General features: G+C 28.5%; 4 protein-coding genes across 4 annotated transcripts; all 4 read right to left on the reverse strand.

Annotated features, from left to right (window-relative positions):
- Positions 1 to 656: 656 nt before the first annotated feature.
- LOC107011834 (pentatricopeptide repeat-containing protein At3g02490, mitochondrial-like) lies at positions 657 to 3,419 on the reverse strand. Its single transcript, XM_015211490.2, has one exon. It carries the CDS (start codon positions 3,276 to 3,278, stop codon positions 1,323 to 1,325), a length of 1,956 nt encoding a protein of 651 aa, XP_015066976.1. The 5' UTR covers positions 3,279 to 3,419; the 3' UTR covers positions 657 to 1,322.
- Positions 3,420 to 7,130: 3,711 nt separating this feature from the next.
- Positions 7,131 to 7,910, reverse strand: LOC107010536 (stress-induced protein KIN1-like). Its single transcript, XM_015209822.2, has 3 exons — positions 7,780 to 7,910; positions 7,593 to 7,661; positions 7,131 to 7,487 (listed from the first exon to the last, which is right to left on the reverse strand). The coding sequence occupies exons 1-3, from the start codon at positions 7,834 to 7,836 to the stop codon at positions 7,413 to 7,415; spliced, it is 201 nt and encodes a 66-aa protein (XP_015065308.1). The 5' UTR covers positions 7,837 to 7,910; the 3' UTR covers positions 7,131 to 7,412.
- A 1,627-nt stretch (positions 7,911 to 9,537) lies between these two features.
- LOC107010537 (stress-induced protein KIN2-like) lies at positions 9,538 to 10,385 on the reverse strand. The gene is made up of 3 exons (XM_015209823.2): positions 10,255 to 10,385; positions 9,858 to 9,926; positions 9,538 to 9,681 (listed from the first exon to the last, which is right to left on the reverse strand). Exons 1-3 carry the CDS (start codon positions 10,309 to 10,311, stop codon positions 9,607 to 9,609), a joined length of 201 nt encoding a protein of 66 aa, XP_015065309.1. The 5' UTR covers positions 10,312 to 10,385; the 3' UTR covers positions 9,538 to 9,606.
- Positions 10,386 to 12,848: 2,463 nt separating this feature from the next.
- Positions 12,849 to 13,994, reverse strand: LOC107010770 (stress-induced protein KIN2-like). The gene is made up of 3 exons (XM_015210052.2): positions 13,877 to 13,994; positions 13,206 to 13,274; positions 12,849 to 13,106 (listed from the first exon to the last, which is right to left on the reverse strand). Exons 1-3 carry the CDS (start codon positions 13,931 to 13,933, stop codon positions 13,032 to 13,034), a joined length of 201 nt encoding a protein of 66 aa, XP_015065538.1. The 5' UTR covers positions 13,934 to 13,994; the 3' UTR covers positions 12,849 to 13,031.
- Between the last annotated feature and the right edge of the window lie 1,020 nt (positions 13,995 to 15,014).

A 15,014-nucleotide genomic window follows, 5' to 3' on the forward strand; every position in this document is an offset into this window, starting at 1 on the left:
TCATCACATGGGTATAAATTTCAACTAAAGCCATCTCTCTTTGATAATTGACCCAGGGAGAAAACACGTAGCATTACCAGAATAGCCCAAATTTACAACGTTTAAAATTTAGTCACGTCAGAATCAGAGTTGTAAAGACCGGTTTGAAGTTATAACTTCAGAAGAAGAAGCAGGGGAGGCTCTAAACTTTAAAGTATGCCAGTACTGGCTAAATTTCAAATAAGTCATAAAATGGGCTATGTTTTAAACAGTGTCATCACAAGCGGGGCTACCTAGTTCCATTCCTACCAAAGAAAAGAAAAAGAAATTATCACACCAAGCCCAGAAGCCCATCTCCAAAGCGCAGGGGAAGAGAAGAAGCGCAAGCTGAAAAATACCAATGTAAATCAATCAACGCAACAAAGGACACGTATAAATGCACATGGAAAGACAAAAATACCCCTCGCTGAAGCAGTTATGTCGATGAAGAGACATGCGCAATAGCAGAGAACAACTACGATGTTTATCATATTCCTCTTCAAGATGAACCAAATAGAAATTCCCATGTTGGAACCAAAAAAAATGATGAATTATAAATATAGGCCCAACAAAAACTTGAATTCGTAAATGTAGCACAATAATTGCAGTGATCCACAAGTATCTAGAGACAAAAGAAATGAAAAACTTAAGTAAGATTCAATTGAAATAGCAAACCCTTGTAAACATGATATTCTCTAAGGTCATCGGATAAAATTTACAAGGTGAAGACAATACCTGCTCATACACAACAGTTCACACTACAGCTAAGGGAGCAGATACAATCCAAAAAAATTGCTCACAGCTCGACACAGGAGCCTGATATGCCAACTAAATAAACTTTAACAGACAATTAACTTTAAGAGCATGGCTAGCAGTTGAAGGAACATGAAATTATCCTAGGTTGTTAACATAATCAAGTAAAACCAGAATTAGGACAATTTGTATGATGGATCCAGTAGACTAGACCAATTACAGACAGGTCCCTTTTTCCTCAAGCCTACTCAAAAACCATAAAATGACCAACTCAGTGTAGACAAGGTGAACTATTCACCAGTTTTTATGAAGGTAACATGATGATGTGTTCACCCATAACTTTGATAAGTCTAAATGTCCAATGCAACTCTATGCCTTATTGTGTCGATTAAATTCACCAAGTGAACTCTAATTGGAAAACGGTTTCTAAGGGACTAAGCCCCAATATTTAAAGAAAGCAGAGACGGTTGCAAACTTTCATAAGAAAATATTAGGAAAAAATGTCCAAACATGTTGCAGCACAAAAAAACTAGACGACGTATCCATCTGACCTATGCAGTTGCAGGAATAGTGGCAGTTGCTTTCTGGGGTTTCTTGGAACAGAAAAGATTCAAAACATCTGCGTGATTCCTAATGTATCTAGGACATATTGCAAGGAAGTCCTGTGCTTCACTCCGCCTTCCTGCTTTAAAGTATGCTTCAAACAAATTGAGAAACACAGAAGTTGATGGAAGTTTCTTCAGGGTCACTGCTGCAGTAAATGCAAGTGCATCATCAGCACTTCCAGTCTTGGAAAGGTACTTGATGAAGGGATCCAGAAAAGGTGGGTAATCTTGACTTTTCATCAAATGTAGAACATCCAGAGCTTCCTCGAAACCTCGTTGGGCCAATAATTTTCCTATCAAGAACTTATATGTGGTATGCCACACACGTAGTTCTTTCTCATTGACCATCTTCTCGACAAGATTGAATGCATGAATCGCTCTTCTCTTGCGGCAGTGCAAGGACACTAAGAGTTCTAAAGCATACCCAGCATGGGACGGCCCTTCCTTTTCGACCATCATTTCAAATGCCTCTGAAGCTTTAGCCAGATCACCGGCTTCACAGTATCCTTCAATTAAAGATGTCCATATTTTAGACTTTGGAGTAGAGACAGTTGATTCTATATAATTCATAAACTCATTGGATTCCTTATCCTTCCCACCACTACCCAAATTGAAAGCAATTTTGCTCTGCTGATTATGACTAGGTGTGAAACCAGCATCCTCAAATGCTTTCAATATATTGTTGCATTCGCCAAATCTGTCAACACTGGTCAAAGACTTGAGGACGGCATCGAGGTTAGCACTAGTCAATGAATTGCCACTTTCTGTGAAGATCCTTAAAACTTTTGAGAACAATTCCAAATCAAGCTCCTTGCTAACAATTATTTTCTTCAATAGAAAAGTGCAGTCTTCCGGGGATGGCTTGTTTATGCCAACCATTGCAAACTCATATAAGTCCACGGCATCCTTAATCATTTTTCTCTTAACAAAGTTATCCAGAACCCTAATATATGTTTCTTTTTCCATTTCAGATCCTGCAGTTCTCATTTCATCAACTAATTTCCAGAGCTTCTCACTGTACTCTTCCCTACCTAAGACCCTTGCCATAGCATTAAATGTCTGCTCATTGTGTTTAAATAGACCACTCTCTTCAATCCACCTAAAGAATATCAACGCCTTATTAGTTTCACATTCAAGCTTCTCCAAAATCATACTGATCAATTCACTCGAAAACTCGAATTTCGACTCTCGCAGCTGCTTTTCCACATCATCTCCCCATACATTTCCACGAATCAAATTGCAAACCCTAGAACAAACCTCCTCGCTCGAATTGTCAGCCAGCTCAGAACCATACAACTTTTTTAGCTTTTCCACGTCACCGCTCAGCTTCTCCTTCTCAAATCTCTCAATAGCTCGATTAAACGTACCCCTGGACACTCCATACCCTTTACTTTTCATGATTTCAACCATGCTCCAAAACTCCTTGACAAACCCATTAGACCCCAATATCCCTAACATATAATTATACACCTTTGAACTCAACCTCTCGCTCTCATTCTCCTTAACCCAGTTAAAAAACTTACGTGCCGCATCAGGGGCGGTATTAAAGCTCCTTAACGCCCTTATAACCAAATCATGCGTGACAGTAACATTATTAGACTCTAAATCAATCTTAATTTCTTCATTACTCCGGTTTGGTTTAGAGAAAATACCAGTTAAAACAGCGATTTGATCTGAAACTTTGTGTTCGACCGCCAATTCAGATGTGGAGAAACTACGAACAGTGAGTGATTGGTAAGGGAGCATGTGAGATGCGCGTGAGTGGATAGTTGAAGAAGCGATAGAACTAATAGATCGATTTACCTGAAACGGAGATTGATTGATGAGGTGCCTGGAAATGTGCGGCTGAGCTAGAGAATGGTGCCGGAGAAGAAGGAGAAGCCATTGCTGTTGATTACGCATTCTTCTTGGTAGATTCCGATTGCTTAATTGATCAAAAATGAAAAGAGTTTCGGCTGGTTTTTTGGGAATGAACAAAGAGGATTTTGGTAGGGTTTAGGGATGAAAACTCGGATTGAATGAGTTCGAACAGATTCGGGTCAAATGGAGTGTATCCAAGATCCGAAATGTTGTGTTTTAGATTTGGATTAATTAGGGTTATGGTCCTATAAAATTGATTTCTTTTAAAATTGGAAATCTACACATATATTATCGGATTAATTACATGAGTGAATTCCTTTTAAAAAATAATTACTTATTTTATATATACTCTTTGATAATTATCATTTATAGCAATATATAGCAATGCTATGTATTTTGTTAGAATTATCTCTGTCTATCGCCTCTTTATCCTTTTTCTCTCACATTTTTTGTCGCTCTTTCTCCTTTTCTTTATTTCTATTGTTCTCTCTCCCTTGTTTTACTTTTATTCTCTTTCACCCTTGCTTTGTTTCTATTGTTCTTTCTCCCTTGCTTTCTGATGCTTTTTTTCTTCTCCTTTGGTTGCTCTTTTCCTTTCTTTCTCTCTACTTTTTTTATAGAGTAGTCAATAATTTGTAGACTAAATAAAAATCGTATCAATAATTAATTAGACAAGTAATTTAATCGTAACAAATGAAGAGACTTAATAAACTGTAAAATTAATTAAACTTAAATTTAAAACGTTGCAAAATGAATTAAACCTGAATTAAAAATATATAATGCACATATTAAAGTTGAATTAGAAGGGAATTAAACGTGAATGCAAAATGTAGCAAATGAAAGAACATTTTATGATGTGTAAACTAAATAAAACTTGCATCAATAATGAACTAAACAAGTAATCCGATCATAACAAATCAACTAATGAACTGCCAAATAAATTAAACTTGTATTAAAAGTGTATTACACAAATATTAAACTTATATTATAAGAGAATCAAGTATGAATAAAAACATAACTTATGAAATAACATACATCTATCTATAAAGTGGATTAAACTTGTATCACTAATGAATTAAACAAATAATTTAGTAGTAACAAATCAACCAAATAAACTGCAAAATAAATTAAATTTGCATTAAAAGTGTATTACACAATATTAAAGTTGAATTAGAAGAGAGAAATAAGAATGAATGAAAAATGCAACTAATGAAAGAACATACAATGATCTAAGAGTGAATTAAACTTGTATTAATAATGAATTAAATTATTAATCCAACAGTAACAAATCAACCAAATAAATTGTAAAATGAATTAAAGTAGCATTAAAAGTGTATTACACAATATTAAAGTTGAATTAGAAAAGGGAATTAAGAACGAATGAAAACTGTAACTAACGAAAGACAAGACAATGATATATAGGCTGAATTAAACTTGTGTTATTCATGAATAAAACATGTACTATATGTGCTTATAAATTATTTTGGTTTTTATCCCTAAGAACGTAAGTGATGTTTGCAATATGTATTAAAAATGTATTGTTCATGATTTTAATGCAATTATAAAACATATCTAATTCAACTTTAACACAATTGTGATACAGTTTCATAAACTTTATTTTTTTCGAGTTTCAATCTTATATTTCTCCTAAAATCAACTATAAACTTAACCAAACTCTCTAAAATTGAGATATAGACTTCAAAATGCACTTTCAATTATTTGTAGAATCAACCTATCCAAACTAATCACGAGTTCGTAAGATTCATAAAATGAATTCAAAATTTGAAGCTTTATAAATGACCATCAATGGTGAATTTTTGTTGCTGTAATTTTATAGATTTCAAGATTCTGTTTGAAAACATAATATTGTACAAATTTTTGATTTTTTTATTTCTCTTTCTCGTTATGTTTTTAGGTAAAAATAGTGAAATAGGAACACAAATTGGTTTGAGAATAATTATTTAAATGAAAAGTTTAAAAGAAGAAGAAGAATTAAAAAAAAAAGAGGAGGAAGAGAAAGAATAAAAAAGAGACGACGAAGAAGAAAAATAAAAACAAGAAGATGGGGAAGAGAAAAAGGACAGAGAAAGAAAGCGGTACAATTTTTTAATTCAAAAAAGTGTTATATTTAGTTAGAAAATTTTTATTGACATAGATGGTAAATATTGTCTTAATATAACATATTTATGTGATTTACCCTATATTACCAACATTGACAATATTACCTTTAGATGACTTATTATTGAGTTTGATCAATGCAATTTATTTTATTAATATACAAATGAGAGTATATCATTAATGAACTAAATTATTCACGATTTATGCGAGAATTTAATATTACGTAGTAATAAATATTAATAATATAAAGGAAAATAAAAATTATTACATCTTATCATTTATCATTTATAAGCATAAATTAATTATTATAATAATATATATCAGGATTTGTAACATAAACAATGGTGTCACTAAGCCACACCAACGGGAGCAAAGTACACAAATATTTAATTGTGAAGAAGAAGAGGGGTTCAAAATTTTCATTTTTTTATAATGGGAGGAAATCCCTCTATTTACATAGAACATAGGATAGTGTGAACAAATATTATTATATTTTATCGGAAATGTTACAACTATTTGTAAAAGTTGCAAGCATTCGCAAAGGCGAGCCTTTCATAAAAGTCATAATTTTTCATGAAAATCATAAAATTTCATAAAAGTCGCAATTTTTCATAAAAATCACAACTATTCATAAAAGTCACAACTTTTCATAAACTGTCACAATTTTTTCATGAAGGGGGAAGACTAGTTTTAAAAAATAATATAAATTAAAAAGAAATTCTGATTTATGATAGCATCACGTAGGCAAGCCTAAAATTTTATCTTAAAGATTTTCATAAACATTTACCAAATGCTTATATCTATTATTCTAATTTACAATAACGTCTTATTTATGTACAATTTCAGATTTTCATTCAAGTAAAATAAAAAAACCTAAGAAAACTCATTTTCCCCTCTTTCCTTTGATTTATCAACAATGCATGCAAATTCTAATGTTTATTAATGATATGGCTTCAAACCATTCAAATAATTATCAAAAAATACTATTATTATATAAATTTATTGAATTATATTTTGATTTGATCCTGATTTTGTTGTTCAGATTTTCTTCAATCAAAAATATAAATTCTTCCATTTCATTTTTTCATTTAAGCTGATATAATTGCGTTATAATAAGCTTTTCATCAATTATAATCTTAGCGTTCATGTTTAAATAAAAAATAGAAATAAATGATGTTAAAAAAAATTGCTACCAAAACAAATTATTTTGATTTGAAATACATTATTTCTTATTAACAAATAGAGTTTGTATTAATTGATCATAGATAAGTTAACTATCGATGTAAAGAATATTAGCTACTGTAGAATTTATCTTGCAAATATGAAAAGCACTTTTTAGGTAACTTAAAATATTTGCAAAACATAAAAGACAATTTAAAAATGGTGTTGAAGTTGCTACTTAAAAATCTACATTCACTCAATGTTTGTGGTTAAAAACAAATTTTTCGAAGAAAAAATTACCTTAAAAAAATTACATGTTTGGCATAAAAGGGAACTTTAGTCATCTTTATGCTATAATAATGTGATGTGAGCAAGATTTTATCGAAAATATTAAATATTTTTTCATTTTTTGATGTCCAAAACTTTAATTTCATTGATCTTTGATTAATCATTCTTATATATAGTCGTTCCATAATTTAGGAGACAAATTGTATATTAATTTTTAATATTTATCACATGATTCATGAATGTCTAACTTAATACATAGGAGCTAAATTATATATTTTTGATGCGACAATGTAGCTTGAAAGATTGATAAAAATTTACTTCGATAAATTAAAATAATAAAATTATAATCATATCATCTCGGAAATACAAAGTTCAGAGATTCAATAACATTAAGCATTTTTATTAAATTAAAAGAAGAAAAAAATAAGAAAGTTGTGGCAATGTGCACAACTTTACTTTTCCTTGATCCAAGAAACAAGAAACCTCTAAAAAAAAAAATACATCTTAAATAAGAAATATTGTTTTCCTAATTTGAAATAATAGTGAAATTTCAAATTATAGAGGGAATTAAATAAAAACGCCTATATGGTTGCGATCGAAATTAGGATTTTATTTGTTCAAGCCGGTGGCATTTTTGACTGCATCTGCGGCTCCTTGTGCCTTGGCCTGCACTTGTTGTCCCGCCTACAAAATGATCAATCAAATATGATACAAACACATTGCTTTTTGATCTTATGAATATGTACTTTAGTAATGTGTGTATATATAATGAAATATTAATTGTCAAACCTCCTGAAGTGATTCCTTAGCAGACTGTGCAACATTGGCAGCACTATCCATCATCTGATTACCTTTTTCCTGTCACATAATAATATATACCATGTGACATCAGTGACAATTTTTTTTTTTTTGGCAATTATCCAGCAGGATGTTAATGGAAAAAAAAATGTGTAAATAAATATAGCATATAGATTACCTGGGCTTGGGCCTTGGTTTGGCCAGCTTGGTAGCTCAAATTCTGGGAGTTATTCATGATATTATGATTGAAATTGAGTAACTACTGTTACAAAATCAGAAAAAATCAATCTATCTTTTAAGAACTTAAAATTTCTTGTTGATATATTTTTTTAGAAAGTTTTGGGGTATTTATAGATCTTGAAATCCATTCAGTGCTCGACATTTGTTAATTTTGGTTGAAGGATAAGACATTCAGGCCTCAATACTGGGAAGAAGTTGCGTAAACTTAGTTTATTTTGAGGTTAATTATTTTGTGTATATTACAACAAAAATATATTCAATAAAATATAGATCTGAAAATAATAAAATACACACTTTATTACTATTTGTGGAGGTAAATTTTTTTATTTTTTCTATATTGTAATATGATAATATTTCCTATCTAAATGTTTAATATTTTTTCATTTTCTGATGTACAAGACTTCAAATTGATTAAACTTTGATTAATTATTTATATATCTCGTTCTTCCATAATTTAATTGGAGACAAATTGCATTCCAACTTTAATAATTGTTTTATGATCTTTATGAATTCTAACTTCAATTTTTCAATATATATATAAATAAAATGATATAATACTTTTCTAAGGCTTTCAATTGCATTAATCTTTTTTTTTTCTTTTGTCCTGTTCTAGTAGCGTTTCCACTCTCCAGTGACTATTGACAGGTTATTGTTAGTAGCTTCTACATATGCTATAGAGCTATTGCATATAAAAGAAATTACTTAATTTATTATAAATAATTATTTTATTAATAAAAGAATATTTATAATAAAGACTTTTCACATGTTTTAACATTTATAATGAGTAATAATTTATACCTCACTTTTTCTCTTTATAAACGGGCTTCATGTAATCATATATAGCTCGTTAAAATTTCTAAATAACCTTTTAAAATAGTTTAGTACTAAAAATATTCTAGCGATTTTTTAATTTATATTGTTCGATCCAATTGTATAAAATTTCAAGTATTATTTATTTTATTTTGCAAAAATGAAAAGCATTTTGACGTAACTTAAAATATTTGCAAAACTTACAAAACATTTTTTTAAAAAATGGTGTTGATGTTGCAACTAAAAAGATTCTACATTTACTCAAACAGATTTCTAGAAAGAAAAAATAACCTTTGGAAAAAAAACTTATATAAAAGGTAACTTTAATTATCTTTACGCGATAAAGTGATGATACCAAGGTTTAATAATTGTTGAAATATTCTAAATTAATTATTTAATATATATTGCGATATAATATTTTTTTTATCCAAACATTTCATATTCTTTCATTTCTGATGTTCAAAACTTCAAATCGATTGGACTTTGATTAATCATTCTTATAGTTAATCTTTTCATAATTTAATAGAAGATAAAATTATATTTTAATTTTCAATATTTATCGTATTATTCGTGAATATGTAACTTAAGATTTAGGAGCTAAATTATATATCTCTAATATGATATAGCTTAAAAGATTGATAAAATTTGATTTCGATAACTAAAAGCCTTACAAAAAATAAAACAACAAAGTTATAAGAATATCATTAGCAATCCAAAATTTGAAGATTCAACAAAGTCATGCGCTTTTATTAGATTAAAAGAAAGAAAAGAAATTAAGAAAGTTGTGTCAACTTATACACAACTTTTTCTTTTTCTTCTTTTAATTCAAAAATAAGAAGCCTCTCAAAAATACTCAAATCCCAAATAAAAGAAATTGCTTTCCTAATTTGAAATAACAACAATATTTTAAATTATTTTAGAGGCGATTACATAAGAACCCATCGAAATTAGAATTTCATTTGTTCAAGCCAGTAGCATTTTTAACTGCATCAGCCGCTCCTTGTGCTTTGGCCTGCATTTGTTGTCCCGCCTACAAAATTATCAATCATATACAACACAAACACATTATTTTTTGTTCTTATGAATAGCTAAAAAAATATAACTTTAGTGACATATATATATTTTTTATTCTTATGAATCACTGAAAAAATATAACTTTAGTGACATGTATATATATATATAGTGAAATAATATTAGTGGACAAACCTCTTGTAATGATTCCTTAGCAGACTGTGCAGCATTGGCAGCTCTGTCCATCATTTGGTTACCCTTTTCCTATCAGACAACAATATATATTACGTTCACTATGAGCAAAGCTACATAATCATTATATAGAGGACGAATTCTACTTGTTTGAGAATTGTAGCACAAATAGACTAGAAATATTTTTGTTTATTTATACATTAATTGTTGAGTCCCTATTGACACAAGGAAAATGCCCAAAGGTGATTCGAAAATTGCTTTATATGTCGTAGGTTCGGATAACATATTTGACAATTATTATTTTCTCAAATTCACTCATTAAAGTATTTAATTTCGACAATTATGTACAAAGATGTTAAAGAAAAAAAGAATGTTCAAATAAGTATAGCATATAGATTACCTGGGCTTGGCCCTTGGCTTGACCAGCTTGGTAGCTCAAATTTTGAGAGTTATCCATGATTTTATGATTAAAATTCAGCAATTAGTGTTATAAACTCAGACAAGTCGAACTATTTTTTTAAAGAAGTTGGAATTGCTTGTTGATGTATTGTTTTAGAAGGTTTTGAGGTATTTATACATATTGAGATTCATTCAGTGTTTGACATTTGTTAATCTTGATTGAAGGGTAAGACATATTTCAGGCCTCAATATGGGGAAGAAGTTGCATAAACTTAGTCTATTTTGAGATTAATTATTTCGTGTATATTACAATAATAATATATTCAATAAAATCTGGATCTGAATGTAGTAGAATACACATATATTATCATCATGGAAGTGAAAATATTATTTATGATTTCGTATATTGAAATATGATAATATTTCTTACCCACTTGTTTAATAATTTTTTCGTTTTCTGATGCCCATGGCTTCAAATTGATTAAACTTTGATTAATTATTTTAGATCTAAAGATCGTTTAATTGACTTATTCTAAGGAGCTGTTTGGTAGGAGGTATTAATTAAAATAATTCATGGATTAAAATTTAGTCCAACAAAAACATTGTTTGATTACTTTATTTAATATAATCCATGGATTAGTTATACCTCATACAAAGTCTTATTTTATAATCAAAGGTTTAGCTATCCTTGGATAAGACCCCTAAATGACTAAATTATCCCCAAATTTATTTTCCTATTCTTTTTATTGTAATTAATATTATTTTTTTATTTAGATGAGAATATTTATAAATATTCATTTAAATTCTCCAAATTTGTTCCATGTAATTTGATGATTTCACGAAGTAATTTTTTTTCTCCATGTTTGAGTTGTCATAATGGATTTATTTTTCGATTTTTTTTAAGTATAGCTTGTCGATTAACCACTTGAACTATTTTTTTTTAAAAAATAAGCTTTGTGTATTTGAACAATTTAAGTAGCCTTAAATTCATGTTAAGTGAAAGATATATTTGATCAACAAAAATTTAGAAATATACCGTGTTATCAAGGATCTCTATAGTGACATATCACATCTCAAAATTAATAATGTTTTCTTAATATATATTTTAGTATTTAACTTGACTAGTTAAATGAAATACTCATAATAACTCAAGGATATAATAGGAAATAAATTTTTTCTAGAGTTTTAAACCAAACACAAGACTAGGTGGGAAACAATAAGCCAAACACTTGATAAAAACTAATCCATGCAATACTAAACCTTGCATTACTAATTCATGCATTACTAATTCATGTGTTAGCAATTCCTGTATTATGCATCTTTGTACCAAACGACTCCTAAGTGTTTTAAAATTAAAATAGATTTTAAATATTTTTGGAATGGTTGGAAAAATTTGAAAAGTGCTTGTAAGCACTTAATTGTAAGCTAAAATGATAAAGATACATCCAAAATCTAAATTTAAAATTTTTGACTTATGAATTTTAATTTATAAATTAAAATAAAAAGTCAACTGAACATACTCCTAGTCCTTCCAAAATTAAATAAAAAACAAATGTCATTCCAATTTTCAATATTTATCGTATGATTTAGGAATGTCTAACTTCAAATTTTCAATATACACATATCTATATCAATACATAATATGAACTTCTATATAATTAAGATGACTTGACACTTTTATGGCCTCTAATTCCATTAATTATTTATCATGAAAATAAATTACTTATTTTATTATAAATAAATATTTTATGTACGAAAGAATAGTTATAACAAAGACTCATCACATGTTAATATTTATAATGAGTAATTACTATTCATCACTTACACCTCTTTAATTTTTGTTCTTTATGAATTTATTTATTTTTTCTTCTGATTTTCGACCTTGTCCTAATTATAAAATGACAGTCTTCTAATATTTTAAGTACTGTTTGTTATTATTTAATGCATTTCAAGAAGTAACTATTCATAATTCAAACCTCTTTAATTTCTATTTTTAATAATATTAATAACTCTCATAATTTTTCATATTCATAACCCTCAAATTTAATTTATAAGTTTGTGAAATTTTATTGTATTCTTCTACTTTACCTATAGAAATTCATATTTTGTTTATGGAGATTTCATTTAAGATTATCCTTTTTATTCTTAGTTACTTTGACTTGTAAATTAACTAACCCATAGGGTGAAAAAAAAATATAAATATAAGAAATATATCGTTCTCAAACGTTACTTTTCTTTTCTATTTACCTGACTTCACTTTTTTTAATTTTAGCATATATTTTTTTTTTTGATATGTACAATCGTTTTTTAAGCAAGTATGGTCAATAAAATTTTGAGAATAACAAACAACGTACTGTGAATATATTTTTTTTTTAAAAAAAAAGTCAATTTGCTACTCATTACACTAACTTTATAACCATATAATATAGTATAACTTTAATATTTATTAGACTTTAAAAGAAGATAATTTTTTAATTGTTAGTACTTTATTTCCGCTTAAAAGAATTTATAAAATTTAACTTCGATATAAGTAGAAGCGTCTAAAGAAATTTGAAATTAACAAAATTGTAATCATATCATCTCGACAACGCATAGTTCAGAAATTCGACGGAACCAACACTATTATTAGATTGAAAGAAAGAATGTCATTAAGAAAGTTGACAATATACTAAGTAACCAAAATGCTTTCCTAATTTAAAATGAAAACAGAACTTCAATTTATTAAGAGGGGATTAAAAAAAAAAATGAGCCAGTCTGATTGCAATCAAGAATAGAATTTCATTTGTTGAAGCCAGTGGCATTCTTAACTGCATCTGCCGCCCCTTGTGCCTTGGCCTGCATTTGTTGCCCCGTCTATATATCATCAATCAAATACAACAAAAACACATTATTTTCTGGTCATATCGATAGTTGGAAAACGAAATAAATTTATTGAGATATTAATGGCCAAACCTCCTGTAACGATTCCTTTGCAGATTGTGCAGCATTGGTAGCCCTGTCCATCATCTGGTTGCCCTTGTCCTGTCACATAACAATACATATTAAACTGTTATATAAAATTAACATAGAGTACCCAATAAATAAATGATTCAGTTGGCCAATGGCTCCTGGATGGTACTTAAGACTCTTTTAGTGTTGTTGTACCAAGGTTCGAATCTCACTGTTAACACATATTTTTTTATATTTTCACTTTAGAGCACCCACAACCTTAAATTTCTAGATTCGCGTAACGTTACTGTGAGTAACGCTTCAGGAGTAAAATATTAGTGTGAGTAACGTATATCAATCTAATGCCGTCAGCTTTTAAAATATAATAAAATATTACCCTAAAACGTTACTGTGAAATACGTTTATGCTACTTTTATAAAATTTTAGAAAAATATATTATTTCGATAAATTACTTTATATAATGATTTAATTTGATCAAAACCGTACGCATAAATTATTGAATCTCTTTTGACATAAGAAAAGGTTTTAGAGTAGCCACAAAGGTGACTCGACAAAATGAACATTCATTGCTTTATATTTATTTTTATTTTAAAAGTTTCAATTCCGTCAATTATCTATCAGCATGTTAAAGTAAAAATGAATGTGCATATGATTATAGCACATATATAGATTACCTGGACTTGGCCCTTGGCTTGGCCAGCTTGGTAGCTTGCGTTCTGGGAGTTATTCATGTTTTTCTGATTAAAATTGAGTAGATAATGTTACAAACTTAGAGAAATCAAATTATTCGTGAAATTGTTTGTTTGATGTATTGTGTTAGGAAGATTGGGGTATTTATAAATCTTGACACCCATTCAATGTTTGACATTTGTTAATTTTTGTTGAAGGGCAAGACACATTCTAGGCCTCAATTATGAGAAAGAATTTGCATAAACCTAGTCTATTATGAGGTTAAAAAGTAAAAAAAACAAAAAAGAAACTTAAGACTCGGAATAAGTTTGTAATTTTTCATTAATACATTAACTAGGTAAATTATCCGCGCTTCGCGCGGTGGTGAACTACGTGAATAATCTACTTCTGAACATTTGATAATATAAGTGTTTTCGAGGTACAACTCTACGATAATTGTCAATAATATTTTATTCAAAGATGAAACAAAATATTTTTAAATATTAAAATCAAAAAAATTAATTCTAAGTATTTATGCGTTTTTTTTAATTAATTCTTTATTTTAATTTAATGAGAAAAATATATCATATATAAAGCTGGATAATAAAAATAGGACGTGGGGCCTTACTTTGGCCAGAATTATCATTATCTTTTTTTATCAATTTTTTAGTTTTTGTTTATCTCTAGAATATACTAATTGGTNATAACTTTTATATCTCTCCTTATCATTACTACTACAATTTATTACTCTTCATCTCTCATCTTATTATAATTTATTGTTTTCCTTATATTCTCTCATCTTACCTTTTAGGTTACTATCTTACAATTTTTCTTTTCAATATTTTTTATCTCAATTATCTCATTTAATTTATTGTCATAAAAATTTCTGAAAATTAAAAATATATTTTTAATTAATTTCATCATCTCTCATCACTATTATTATAATATATTATTTTCCTAAAATTCTCTATTTTACCTTTTGTGTCTCTGTTTTTTCTTTTTTTGAAAAAATAGTTTTCTACTATCCTACACGTAATTTCATTATTCTTTATCTCAATTAATCTCATTTATTATTGTTGGTTACATCCCTACTCTGTCGAAATAGGGCGAAACGTCGCGGCAGCTCGAAAATAATTTAATTGA

Source organism: Solanum pennellii, chromosome 2 (assembly GCF_001406875.1).
Source record: "Solanum pennellii chromosome 2, SPENNV200".
In the NCBI taxonomy this organism is placed as follows: domain Eukaryota; kingdom Viridiplantae; phylum Streptophyta; class Magnoliopsida; order Solanales; family Solanaceae; genus Solanum; species Solanum pennellii.